The sequence below is a fragment of the Spea bombifrons genome, chromosome 5 (genome assembly GCF_027358695.1).
Source record: "Spea bombifrons isolate aSpeBom1 chromosome 5, aSpeBom1.2.pri, whole genome shotgun sequence".
NCBI classification, from domain to species: Eukaryota; Metazoa; Chordata; class Amphibia; order Anura; family Pelobatidae; genus Spea; species Spea bombifrons.
The window spans coordinates 88,059,424-88,074,402 of NC_071091.1; the positions used below are offsets into that span (position 1 = coordinate 88,059,424).

At 43.0% G+C, this 14,979-nt stretch overlaps 1 protein-coding gene and 1 long non-coding RNA gene across 2 annotated transcripts in view; both read right to left on the minus strand.

Moving 5' to 3' along the window:
• The window catches only part of ARFGEF1 (ADP ribosylation factor guanine nucleotide exchange factor 1), a 62,862-nt gene extending 56,076 nt beyond the window's left edge, over nt 1-6,786 (minus strand). The window contains exon 1 of the mRNA XM_053466181.1: nt 6,374-6,786. Coding sequence (XP_053322156.1) covers nt 6,374-6,470 — 97 coding nt within the window. The 5' untranslated portion in view covers nt 6,471-6,786. The remainder of the gene's footprint in view (nt 1-6,373) is intronic.
• Nucleotides 6,787-11,471: 4,685 nt separating this feature from the next.
• Nucleotides 11,472-11,852, minus strand: LOC128498104 (uncharacterized). The gene is made up of 2 exons (XR_008354389.1): nt 11,810-11,852; nt 11,472-11,583 (listed from the first exon to the last, which is right to left on the minus strand). It is a non-coding gene; the product is annotated as an uncharacterized LOC128498104 (long non-coding RNA).
• Nucleotides 11,853-14,979: the final 3,127 nt, after the last annotated feature.

The window sequence follows — 14,979 nt, forward strand, 5'->3', positions numbered from 1 at the left end:
TGTCCTGCTGCCCCGTAAACTACTAAAAACACATATGATGACAAGCAGAAAATAAATAAAACAAGCGCTGAGACACGTCACCGAATAATGACTAACGTTCCCCTTAATACGGATTTACGTCCCCGTTACCGGTCATGTCCGCGCCTTGTTAACCCGCATGATAATGTGGGATCGTTATATTCCATCGCTCATCACTCTGCATTCAGTGTCATGCGATGCCGGCCAACCCAGAGATCAAATCACCCAGGAAACATTACTGCTGGTGCGACACACAAAAGACCATTTTGGGCGGCCGGCGTACAGTAAATTTTTTAGTATATAAAAAAAATAGAGATTAAAATGAAATATTTTTGAAGTTATAAAAAAAAAAGGTTTAAAATTTTTAAAGAGATTTCTAATCAAGTGCTTTTTTTCTATGAATGTAAATTATTATTTATTGTTTTATATAGCGCCATCATATTCCATAATGCTGTATAGTGGGTAGACAGGACATAAGCAGTATATATAACATAATTTGATTTACAGAGACAACTGGTGAGGAGGGCCCGGCTCACAGGAGCTTACAATCTAGAGGGATTTAGGGTGTATTATGTAATGTTGTAGGCGTCCTTAAAGAACTGGGTGCTGAGGGATTTTTGAAGGATTGAAGGCAGCGGGAAAGACGGATAGGCCAGGGGACAGCAGTCCAGAGGATAATGGAAACATTTGTTTCACTATCCTATTCAATGTCTTCATATTGAGTAACATGTATTACGTATTTCTCCTCAGGTCTAAAACGACTCTAAACAGAAAGGCCATGTGTTTGTGTATCAGCCAGATATACCCCGGGGGGGGGGGACAGGCTGAGGTAACGCTGAGACTTGCATTAACAGCGTACGACATCACTAAGAAGAGTAAACGGCAAAAGCCCACACAGTGCAGTGATACGCCGTGTCGTACCCGTTATACCACATAATACGGAACAGCTTCCTGGTACCATGGACACCAACCGTGTAACACCCTTTAACACGGCACCTAGAAACACACAGTATGACAGCAGATACAAACCATGCGGCCCCTCTAGCCTGCCCATCGTTCCTGATGTAGAGACTCAGACCTTAATCATCCCATGGTCTTGTCTTAGATTGAGGATAGCTTTATGTCGATCCCATCCACGATTACATTTACTCACTGTCTCTACCACTTCTGATGGGAGGCTATTCCATTTATGTACCCATCTATTTACATTAAATTGAATGTATCATTCTCTGAACCCTATATCCAAAATTCAGTACAGTGTATAAACCCATTCTGCAGCATTTCTGGGTTAATAGTAACATACCGTACCAATAGAGCGCTGAAAACACTGCAGCTATCCAATAGTTAGCATATACAAACACGCTGCGTACATTCATTATTTCTACTTAAAGCCGGGACTTCTTATACAAACAATGGAACTGCCTGCAAATCTCACCCTTCCATTAAGTGTTAATAAGTAGCTGTCCTCAAACATACATCCCAATAAATTATTCAACAAATACAGCCTTTTCAGCGCATGTGAACTAATTTTAATGTCAATTGTACTTTTTCATTACAATATATATATATATATATATATATATATATATATATATATATTTATTTATTTATATATTTTTTTATATATAAATATCCACACACACACACACCTACCTACACCTGGGGTACGCCTAGACCTCCGTGCGTCGGGGACAGGGTTGCAAGTCTTGCAGAATATTCCACAATCTACGGCTTTGATTTTTAAACACCAATAAAAAATATTGACTAAATGACTAAAAAACTTTTGAAAATTAGATAAAAAAAAAAAAATAAAAACATGGAGGACATCCACCAGCAAGATGTATATTTACACACATTTATAACCAAAAATAAAATGCTGGAAATCCAACTACGGTTTTTTTTCCCCAAAGCCATTTTTTGTTGTTTTTTTTCTTTGTTTTAGTTTTTTCTGGAATATCATATTTCACAATGATAAATAATCCTTTCATGACATGGCATTCAAACTTTATTACACGAAGACCTTAATAAAAGTTGCACACATAATGCCAGTTGCTTCACTTTTCCATTTGCAGGATTGGTGCCAAGGTGCAAATCTGATTGGGCGATTGCAATCGCTCTCCGCGTCCAATCCATGGAGGATTTCTTCATTTATTTAGTTGCATTTGAGGGGGGGGGTTACTTGTTCTCATGTAGAGTTGAAGTGTTCTTAACATATACGGAGCTCGTTGTTCCACTTGCAACAAGAAAGCAAATTTGGTTTATTATTTACATACACTGCCTTTCATATTCCCAGTGTAACAAAATCATTTTAAATTTGTAATACTTTTCTGGGGAAAAAAATGTTTTTATCCTGTTTTTTTTTCCCATGGTTTCAAAATTTCACATCTCTATCTGTCACTATGGAAACCAGAAGTATTAACCCCTAAGAATTGCAAATGCTCAGCAGAACTCCCATTGAAATTGATGGTAAACCAATCGCTTGCCTGCTAGTAAAACATCATGTGATTGGCTGCTGCTACTGCCATTGGCTAGAATAGGAGTGCTACGGAGTATGCGTCCATAAAAACACTCCCTGCTTATAACTGTCCGGAAAATGCAAAATATGCGATTAACTTGAAAACCTGGCTGGGTCAGATCAGGCTGTCCTGTGAGATTTGCTTGTTTAGTACGCAGCCTGTAGCGCGCGCCTATATAAATCCTGCAGAGCAATCATTTTCAACGCCTGCGCGCTCTATTTCTTCCCTTCTGAACATGAAGAATTGTCTACGAAGCCGCACAGCAGCAGGCAAATAAGGCCACTTCAGATTGGTGTCAAAAAGTATATATGTATATATATACATACTCACAGCATATACTATAATGCAGCGGGAGGCCGCACTCACAGCATTTACTATAACGCAGCGGGGCGGCCGCACTCACAGCATTTACTATAACGCAGCGGGGCGGCCGCACTCACAGCATTTACTATAACGCAGCGGGGCGGCCGCACTCAGAGCATTTACTATAACGCAGCGGGGCGGCCGCACTCACAGCATATACTATAACGCAGCGGGGCGGCCGCACTCACAGCATATGCAATAACGCAGCAGGGAGGCCGCACTCACAGCATATACAATAACGCAGCAGGCGGATGCACTCACAGCATATGCAATAACGCAGCAGGGAGGCCGCACTCACAGCATATACTATAACGCAGCAGGCGGATGCACTCACAGCATATGCAATAACGCAGCAGGGAGGCCGCACTCACAGCATATACAATAACGCAGCAGGCGGATGCACTCAGCATATACTATAACGCAGCGGGGCGGCCGCACTCACAGCATATGCAATAACGCAGTGGAGAGGCCGCACTCACAGCATATACTATAACGCAGCGGGGAGGCCGCACTCACAGCATATACTATAACACAGCGGGGCGGCCGCGCTCACAGCATATACTATAACGCAGCGGGGCGGCCGCGCTCACAGCATATACTATAACGCAGCGGAAGGGCCGCGCTCACAGCATATACTATAACGCAGCGGAAGGGCCGCGCTCACAGCATATACTATAACGCAGCGGAAGGGCCGCGCTCACAGCATATACTATAATGCAGCGGGGAGGGCCGCGCTCACAGCATATACTATAATGCAGCGGGGAGGGCCGCGCTCACAGCATATACTATAATGCAGCGGGGAGGGCCGCGCTCACAGCATATACTATAATGCAGCGGTGAGGCCGCACTCACAGCATATACTATAATGCAGCAGGCAGACGCACTCATAGCGTATACTAGAACGCAGCAGGGAGGCCACACTCACAGCATATACTATACTGCAGCGGGGAGGGCCACACTCACAGCATATACTATAACGCAGTGGGGCGGCCGGGCTCACAGCATATACTATAATGCTTTATACATGAAGTACACACGGCTCTTATGAGCTCATAAGGCTGAGCGGCTGTATCGCTATCTTTGTATTAGCGCGACCGGCCTGCACATAGAGCGCGACTGAGAAAGGAAGCATTGTGATAGCCGGGCGATGCTTTCCCCAGCCTCCCCTCCCCACAGACAGCACACCTCTGACTCCAATACCCGATACCAAGCATGCATTTTCAATGACGGAAAGGTAATACAATCCTCTCTGGTTTCATTTCCCGCCCCTATCTCGTTCCATCTCCCTTTCAGCAGACTGTTTTGGTTTTTTCTTTTTTAATATCATACTGTTCAGACATGTTGGAGAATACTAACAGGTCGAGGACTTTTACTCCTCCGGCAATCTACTCCAAGGACTAAAAAACATAAATAAACAAAGCTACAATTTTTAAAGACGCACAAGGCACAGCTCCACAGCTCATCATCCGATCGTCACCGCCATTAATGAGAAGCCTCCGAACACACTAAACAGTAAAGTTACTACAGATGATGTATGCCGCTGTGTACCATCACACCACCAGTACACTCGTAGTAAACCCTGCCAGTGATCTGCAAAGCCATTCTAATAAGGCGGCAAGACAAGCGTACTACGTTTACAAACAATAAATAAGCCCTGAATTGTTTCTCCTATCTGATGAGGCCTGGGTCAGCCTAAGGGTCATCGAGAAGACTACTCATCAACTGCTTTCCACCCCAAAATGTATCTAGCTCTAACCTACCAACTCCGATAAACAGATATTTGGAGATAAAAAACAAACTAATAACATCAGCAGAAGGCTTAACCGACTCATAAAGGAACCTAAACGTAGGATATCGGAGGAGCTGGGCACTAGGACACCCTTATAATCCCCAAACTGTAACCTCAGTACCATTTAATATCAAGCTGTTAAATGGCTGTACTCCCGGTACAGGCGCCGGAGGCCTGGCGTGGTGCCACCTAGAGTTACTACACCTGAGTGATCACACCTCTAAAGCTTTGAGGGCAACTTGTCCCTAAAGTGTCACCTTGATCTGTCAACAGAGGAGAAATGTGGAGAACATGTAGGTCCAGCCACATGTTACAGGAAGCCTTACGCTCACCGCGTACTTGAAACAAGAAGAACCCTCTGTGCCAGTTAGGTCAATACGTCCGTTTCCTTAGCCATGCTCATTAACAACAAGTCGGCTGCCAAAAAACGCGTAAATCCTCATCATGTGGCTGTGCAAGTTACAGGTTTAAATTAACCCAGTAGCTGCCAACACAGCAAAACAACCTGAACAAATCAGACGTTAACGGCGATTCTCTTCACATTGTCGTAACACCGTTCATGTATTCAGGCGTCTTAACATCAATGGCGCCGTTTAAGATGTCCACCAGCGCATACGTTCAACTCACATGACCCAGTCACAAACTCCAACTCTTTACTGACTACTCCTGTCATAGACATCCCACAACTCGCCACACATACTGCTGTCTGTACAATCACCCAAACCGCCTGTCCCAATGACGAGTCCTCCATCTTACAGTCACACACAGAACCGTATGATTTATTATGGAACATGTGCTTAACCACCTCACCCCCACACTCTGGGTCCATTCCCTATACGTAAAATCACAGATATAGTGTAATCAACGACCTCCCTCACCCACATACACCACACCAGACGCCTACAGTCACAGCCATATCGACAGAACGTGATAACATGCACACTCTAATCAGTCTGTTACTTCTTACTGACGTTACTACCTCAGGGATCTCGGTCCTCATGATAATACTGCCTACTACGGTATCACACATCATACACCGCCTGTCACCCCGAGACATTAAATACACCCTACTTCCTGCCCCAGTTCCCATATTCTTGGCACAATACATATACACATATATACATATATATAATCTGAGCCTGCCACATGTCACTTCTTATTCCACCCCAGCCCCATGTCCTATAAGTGTTAAATCTATTGTCCCAATACAATGCCTCACACACGCGATCCTCCTCCTGTCACAAAGTGTCATCTGTTCCCTCCTCCCATCACACAAAGCCACCCCTCACCTACTGCCACAAGCCGCCACCAGGCTGCTTCCTGTGTCACCTAATCTCAGGGATCCCGAATACACAGACTGTACCCGCCTCACACCCGGCTGTTTGTACCGTCACAGCGCGGTGTCACAGTCCGCGTAATCCGGTCACCCGTCACAGGCAGCGCAATCAACAAACTGTAATCACCTATGACAACGCGATGTCACATTGTAATATAGAGGCAGAGTGTGACCTCACACAGAAGCCCAGCAGTGCTGTCCTGGGTTATATCACGGAGATATGAGAGTGCTCAGGCCTCAAACTATGATGTCACAGGGTGATGTTACAGTGCGATGTCACGCAATGTCCGAAGTGCCCGGTGCTGTGCAGTGGCAGTGTGGCTCGGCTATGACACACTATATATCGCTCACCTAGCGCCACCTCGCAGGCTTTGCGCAGCTGGCTGTGATGCGCCCTCTTCACCTCCTTGTCGCTCAGGATCTTCTCCAGAGCCCGGGTGAGGAACATGTTTACTCTCCGGTATCCACCGTCCTCGGACCAGGTTTATCCAGGGCACGGACTGACGGGTCCACCCCCACGGCTAACGTCGGGTATCGGTGTCTATAGCTCCAGATCCCAATGTCCGGGAGGGGGCCGCCCCATGCCAGCTGGCAGCTCCGTGTGTCACCCGCTGGCCTCTACCCCCAGCGGTAAGTGTCTGCGGCGGTGACAGGGGCTCCGGCTGCGCTCAGCTGCTCAGGGAAGCTCAACTCCTCTCCTCGCCATGTTGGAAGGAAGCGACGTCAGGAGCAGACCCGCCCAGAGCAGCCACTGCAGCAACACCCGGGGGAGGGACACGGTCATGGGCGGGGGGGGCAAGGTGTGAACGAGGGATCGTACGGGGGTCGGGGTGCAGCACCTCGTTAATCATGAGGGGGGAACCCTGCTTGCATGGACGGAAGCAGACACCGCGGACCGTTACTGCATGCAGGCAGCCATGACTGCCTCCCCCCGAACACCGTGCACCTTTATGGGCGTTATGGATACAGCATCTCCCAGCCTGCAGAGCGCATGCCCCAGCCCTCGTCCGTCCTGCAGGTGGCCGGCTTGGGGTAACAAAGACCATAAAGACGAAACAAGCTATGGCTACCAGTAGCTTTATTAACCCGGGCCTTGTAACAGTAGGCACTCGTTTCTCCGTGTTTCCTACACGTTTACTCCCGAGACGTCTCTTGTACCTGGACAGATATTCCCCGCTGCCGGCCATCTGGTAGTGGCAGGTGCACTAAGCGGTGTTCTAGCAGCTTTGCAAAAGAAGCTTCGGCGTTACCATGGAAACTCTAGGAGCCCATCCAGCATTAGGACTTCCTTTGTTAACCTCAATCCCTATATAGATGATGGTAACAATCCAGATTAGTAATGAGAGTTTATGAGCAGGAATATCTAAAGAGTCCAATGTACTTCCTGGCTGTATGTAAAGGCGAAACCCTCTGAAAATATTATTACTCAGATCAGATAAAATGCTGCGCAGGTTTCTTTTTTTTTTAAAACTGTTTTCATTATATCATGTAATAACATCATGTATTCCATAATAACATAATATAATGTAGTAGTCCAATCTACTAGACAATTACCCTGACTTGTTATCATCCTTGTGGTAAACAATAGAATGGCCTGGTCTTAATAACCTATACTGCCACTCTGACTGATGAAAGTCTACGGTGGGGAGCAGATTTAACAAAAGACTTTAATATGAAGTTGTGATCAGTTAATAGCTATTTACATACTAAGGTCAGTCCCTGAGAAGAAGACTAAATCATAAACATACTTTCCACTGTTTGCCATTATGGCGTCTTTTCATGCGCTTAGGACACACTTATACTTGGCAAACATTCTGAACTAGAAAAGGGGGGGTTATTCACTAAATGGCGAGTTGACTTCCCTATGTATTATGAGAGTTAATGCTGCAGGAAGAGCTTGGCTGCCCCCTATAATGTATAGATAATTCAGCACGATTTCTTCAAAGTCTGCTCACCCCTTGGATGATGTGTTACACGGGGCCAGCCTTCGTTCTGGAGAAATGGTGAAATGAGCGAGTTACAACCGCAACTCGCCTTCCTCTCTAGCTCGCACGGGGACCCTGGCTGTAGATTTGGGCGATGGCACTCCGTAGAAGGAGTCTTGAAACCTGGCACCTCGCCCTTTGGTAACACAACATGCTGATGAGCATTCTTCAAGCTAGATTAAAAGTCATGTAAATTCTATTTTAACTAAAAGATTTCCGTAAGAACAATCTTTACTGCCTTTCCTCTCCTGAAAAAAAATATGCTGACTGTGAACGCAACCGTAAAAAGTATCTGGTGTAACAGGAACGATCCCATGGAGTCGTTATGTCTAACATCTTAATTGGATGAACCGTAGATACGTGAAATCCAGTCTGTAAATAGAGCCGGTTAACAAGCCGCAGAGCTGTGTGAACGGTAATAACGTTGATGCTCTTGTTTATATCTCTTAATCGCCTCCAACCGGTGAGATACTTTCTCTCAGATGTAATATGTTGGGATCTATAGACCTTTCAGATACTGATGCAGCCAGAGCCCTAACCAGATTAACTTTACTATCTCTGCTAAGGATATATTGTTCCCTAAAACCTTTTTCATTTTTTTTTAGCCGAACATCCCATGAATGATGATAAAAATATAATTTAAAAATCCCTCTTAATTTTCCAAACCAAATAACGAGAAATGAAACTAAGTATTATTATGAATAGCCCTGACCCACCCCTTTGTAAATGTATCATATGTACACTATACGACCAAGAGTCTTTAGACACATGATAGCACCTATATGAGCTTGTTGGACATCCCATTCCAAAACCACAGGTACCCTCACCCAGCCCCATTTGGACCATGTCTCCACTCGTCTGAGAAGACTTTTCATGAGATTTTGGAGTTTCTATGGGAGTTTGCGCTCATTCATCCAGTAGAGCATTTGTGAGGTCAGGCCTATTATCATGAAGGGTTTAAAGCCTACTTTTTCATAGGACGGCATGGTACATCATGAGAGGAGGAACAGTCTGACTCCTAAAATTGTATTTTTTGAATGCACATAAGAGCCTGGTTTCATGAACTCCAGTGCATTTTACTGCATGCAAATTGAAGAATGCATTCTTTAGTTACTATAGTAAGAAAATGAGACAGAGGTCTTCCCCAGCTGCCTTTACTGAAGCCAGGGGTTATTCTCATGCAAACCTCTTGAACATGATCAGTAGCACTGATTGTGCTTCTTCTTCTACTCCTATTGACTTAGCGTGTATGAGAAGCATACTGCAGTATGCTCTCGGCTTTTAGTAGAGACTGCTGGGGGAGGAGTTAAATGACACAGAAACATTCCAATAAATAAGGAAGGTCTGCACATATTTGCATGCAGAAAAAAAGCACCGTAGCCCAGGCAAAACGTTTTCCAGTGTGTATTAAATATGAAAATCTGGGGCACTCCTTTCATGTAGCTGCTTTTGGGTGGAGCTGTGTTAACATTTAACTCACAAGCTAAGGCTTGCTGTATGCACATGTATGAAAATGAATATTTTTGTGACCAAATATTTAACAAAGATCATTCACCGCGTGTTAAAATATCATAAGAATATTGCACAGTTTTTCACTGTAACTCCTTGTTCCGGAGTCCTTTTTCTCAGTCCTATTTATAGAGATGTCTTATCTCTTTTGTTCACTGTCTCTGCTTTTATGAGCCGACCCTTGGTTTGCATCCCAATCCTACTACTTCTCTGAAGGTATAAAAGCCTTTTTATGTGTATTTCTGTGAATGTCGAAAAATCCACACACAGGGGAAAGGTTTTTCTTTCCCAGCCTGCAGCCTTGTCTCTTACATACATTAATATATATATATATATATATATATATATATATATATATATATATATATATATATATATATATATATATTATAGTATTTAATAAGCAATAATATAAAAAAAATTTAAATTGGGGACAATAAGATACATCAATCAATTTCTACAAAATAACCACAAGCCTTTCCCATAGAACAGATCAATATTAATAAAACATGCAAGGTGTCAACATTAAATTGTATGTACCGATGATTTACCTCTGCTGAGCCCCAGTGGCAACAGAAACTATATCCCAAACAGACAATGTTTAAAGGAAAATGTCAACCTTAAAAATGTAGATTTGCGTCAAATGATTTACAATATACAGTACAAACCCCTTACAGAACTGTTACAGAATTTGCAGTTACTTAAATAATAAAAAGGCTTTGCCGGAGGGGATCAGGAACTGGTTATTCACTGGTCCTGTTTATTAGTGTCATTGTGCCTGGGCCTAGGTGGCCACAGGCCCATTGTCTGTGTTATTGGGTGGCAGTGATGTAGTGAATTGATGGTGTGTTTTAAATCAGGGCCCTGGTTTCTATTCTATTATTTATCTGTCTTCTTAAAAATGACATTTAATTACTATGTCGTTTTAAAGTTGAAAATGAAGTATATTTGAAAATGTCATGAGAAGCTACCGTCTCATTCTCCAAAATAGGCCATTTTGCATTTCCCTGTCAGAATCCTCCGTAATGAGGTGACTTCCCTCGCTTCTAATCTTCCAGGCTGATCTTCTATGCTTTAGAAATTTAAGCAGGATAAAAATGTCATTTTGAGATTCCTTGTGCCGACCTTGTATATAATCATCGGTCTAGTGATCAGATTTCCTTGGAGACCAAAGGCACAAAGTAGCGATTTGTCAAGTTGCTCCATAATGTCTGTCCGGGAATATAGCCTAAAACACTTTTATTAATGTCACAATTATACAGCTATTCATTTCAAGGTGTTTGGGACATGGTAATAGCCCTTAGCCTTATTATAGAACTCGGTGTATAATGGTCATTTCTGGGCCGTACTAAACACCATTAAAGGCTGATTACCTGAATCCTACACAAAAAGGCATAACACCCTCTCAAAGATTTAACTGAGATAATGACTATGTTTATTTACAAAATTAAACTATACAAACCGTGGAGAAAAAATAAGGCATCAATTTGGTTTAAGTGCTGGTTTAAAGGTAGCTAATTATGCTGCCGGGGAGAGCTGGCAACAAAACAAGCCAAAAGGCCTAGTAATACTTTTTTGCAGCTAGACCTTGGAAATGATCAATGCAGACAAACCCATCCAGCAAACCCTCCAGCGCACCAAACGGAAAAAGCATAAGAAGTCTATTCATGGCAATTATTCAGTATTAAGTAAACCACAAAAAACAAACCTATGATATCAATTCTAAGACAAAAATTGGAATTTAATTTGCTACGCCTAGTATTAATTTTATATTCCTTTATAGAGAGGAATATTATCAATATAGTTTGGAGACAAGAAAACTCCAGCTGAAATAACTGGAACCGATGATCCACTGAATAGAAAGCATAAGTAATTAAAAAGATTAGATTTCCTGTATACACAATACAAACAATAGTAGTGATAACACTGAGCTACCATTAATCTTTTCCCCGCTATGTAGTACAAATAAAAATGATATAACTTAATAACATCTAACTAAAATGCACAGTTTGGGAACCAAGTGAACACGGGATACATGTTTAAACATTCTTACACTTGATTTAATACCTGCCCTGGTGGAGATAGCACTTGTTGGAGGACTGGTGGGATAGAGTTGGAGATACATTCTGGCACCTCTATGCACAAAGACCACTGTCATGCCTTTGTAGGAGGGGATTAAATAGGGAAATGGACAGGAAGTAGGGCTTATTTAGCATGAGCAAGTCATATGTAGCAGTGGGTGTGGCCACAGGTACCATTTGCCTCATTGAGAACCCCTAATGGTGCTTTAGACACAGACCCTCCTGAATGGCACATAGTTTCCTTTGTTATGTAGTTATGCAGTCACAATGACTGAGGACGATGGGATATGATGTCATGTTCCTAGGTGTCTCAACTGTGGGTAACCAAGTGGCTCAGGAATCAGGCGGACGTAAATCTTTGCATCATTACTTACTTACTAATGCTGGAATTAATGAATGTTGGAGTGCCTGCTATAAGATTATCAATAATACTGTGACAAAATTTCACAATTACAAACATAAATTAAAAAATGCATCATCTGGTAACCTCACTTTGGGTTTGGTAAGTACAGGTTGCCTTATGGCTAATACAAGGTAATGCACGTGTCAGGATTGGGTTTGGAGCGTAAGAGCAGAGCATAGTCCAAAAACGATGTCAGGAGCAGTCCAATAGGTGAGGGGCCGGCGGCGATCAGAGAAAATGGTAGTCCAAGCTAGGGTCAGGAAACAGACAAGCGGGGTAGTCCAATAGGAGAAACAAAGGCCAAATAACAGAGAATCCAAAAAAGGGCATGACAGCACAGTTTGTGAAAATGTGAATGCATGGAAGGTCTGCATGTATTAGTAAGTCAATATGAATATTTTAATAAATATTACACATATAACACTTATTATCATTCTTACATCTGACAGATCATTAATAGGTGCGATTAAAATCTCCTCTCTGTTCAGGGGCAATTGAGTTCTGTGTATTCCAGGGGATTATATCTGAAGCAGTAAGTGGAAAGTAAAATATTTTTTTCACGCATGTATTTGTTTACATTGTTAGCACTTGTAGAAAGGTGGAGTGCAAGTAAAAATTTGTAAAGTAACCAAAAAAACTGTAATGTATAAAAAGCACTACCACCATCTCACAATGGGACAGTTTATCAAACAATCTAGAGCAGGGGTTCTCAAACTGCGGCCCTCCAGCTGCTGCAGGACTACATCTCCCATAATGCTCCTTCAGCTAAGGGGCTGGCTGAGGAGTATGGGAGATGTAGTCCTGCAGCAGCTGGAGGGCCGCAGTTTGAGAACCCCTGATCTAGAGTATGTCCAGCATAAACCACTATCACTAGTCTCAGACTGTCCATCTCTACTTATATGTGCCCCACAAAACAGGCTATCCTGAATCAGGGATAGGTAAAGTGTCCGTACAAGGACAGCAGTGTCTGTGGAAAGATGTGTAAAGGTCCATAGAACACCAAAACGGGTCTTATCTAATGCCAAAATCTATATTTCTTAATACAAACAACTTGCAAATGTATTAGCCTATAAGTTAGTGAAGAGGTGAGATTTGTAGGTAAATAAATATCCAAAGGTAGACACAGAGCTCACCACAGTATGATGGGTCTTTAAAAGTAACTAAAACCCCCTTAGGTATAAAGATGCCATCTCTTCCTTACTACGCAACAGCTACCCATTGGGATGGGGTAAAGAAGGTGTAGGCAGACACAGGCCCCTGTTTTACATTTGGTAATTAACTTATTTAGTTCTTTTGAAAATAATGTAAAAGTTTTTTCTGAGTGTTAGCATGCAAGTGGATGTGTCTGTTATGGTGAACCCTTACCTCAACTGACTGCTGAACTTGGTAAACACCCGCACAGGGATTTGGGCGGGGACACAGTCTCCTTTTGTTTTTGCAAATGTATCTATTTATTATTTATTAGGCAATTTAATTGAGAACATAATACTTACAGAGCTAATAAATGCAATTCCATTGGGGAGAACGTCAATGTCTTCTGATTCGGCCTCTGTAAAGAGTTTTCATATAACTTTAAAAGAACCAACATTATAAAACAGATAAAGCCTCGGCAAAGACCGGGTCCGCCACTCTAAGGGGCCGGGAAGCCCCCCACCAAGGCCGGCCTTAGGGGTCTGCGGCCGCACAAAGCTTAAATTAAAACATCGGGGCTTTTTTTTTTTAAACTTTATTAAACATCCTCCATGTTAAATAAAGTTAACAAAAACTTTATTTAACATGGAGGATGTTAAATAAAGTAAAAAAACAAACAAACAAAAAACCCCCCAATGTTTTAATTTAAATTCTGTGCGGCTGCACACCCGTAAGGCCAGCCCTGGTGGGGGCTTCCTGGCTCCTTAGAGTGGCGGACCCGGTCGCAGTTGCGGCGGGCTTAAGGGGCAGGTGCCCCTTATGCCGTGCGTTAATGAGGCCGCATAGGCCCAGTCAGTACGGTCCTGACTGGGCCTATTTTAAGGTAGGGGCCTGGAGCTGCAGCTCCATCAGCCCCTAAGTCAATTCGGCCCTGCTGCGGCCCGGCCCGGCCCACCGGGCAAATGCCCGGTGTGCCCGATGGCCAGTCCGGGCCTGTTGTAGTGTAAGTATGCTTTCCTGCCTGCTCCAGTCTTTGCTGCAAAGTCAGCGGTGACAATTTATAGGGAACTGGTTACTCTGCGCAGAGCTAGATAAAGCCTTTACCTTGCCCTTTGTACACAGTATGCAATTTGTAGCCATTGAACGAGAATGTCTTGGGCATAAATGTAGATAATAAACAGTGTTAAACATCAGACAGGAGCAGCAAGGGCCAATAAGACGTTGTCATTTATGAAAAGGGAGCTGCTGAGTTAATAAAAGGAATGGAACTCCTTAGTTAATAAAACGTTGAAATTGTTTACTTAGCAAAAAAAAAGGCGTCTTAGAGGGGATATGATTTCATTATACAAATACATACAGGGTTAATAACAGCTGACCTCTAATGATCTATTGATTAATATGACTGTACAAAAAACACGACATTCATTCATGAGAAATTTTCACTTAAAGCAGTCAATCTTTACAATAAAGATGTGGAATTCACTAGCCACAGACATTGTGCTATCAGATTCGATAGATGCTTTTTAATATGGGCTCAAATTTTTTTATAGAAATATTGCGGAACCCCCAATACTTACTCCTCAGATCAGTGAATGATATTCGATGAGTATGCGCGGAATTCTTCTATTGTTTTATGTTAGTGTGTGTGCAGGCATGTTATTACTGTGTGTGTCTGGGTATGATATTGTCTATGTGTGTCTCTCTGGGTATGATAGCATGCATTTGTGTTAGTGTGAGTGTCTGTGTGTGCATTAGTGATGATTGTCTGGTTGTGTTAGTGTCAGGGTGTGTGTTAATGTATGGGTCTGGTTGTGTTAGTGTGAATGTCTGGGTGTGTGTATTAGTGCT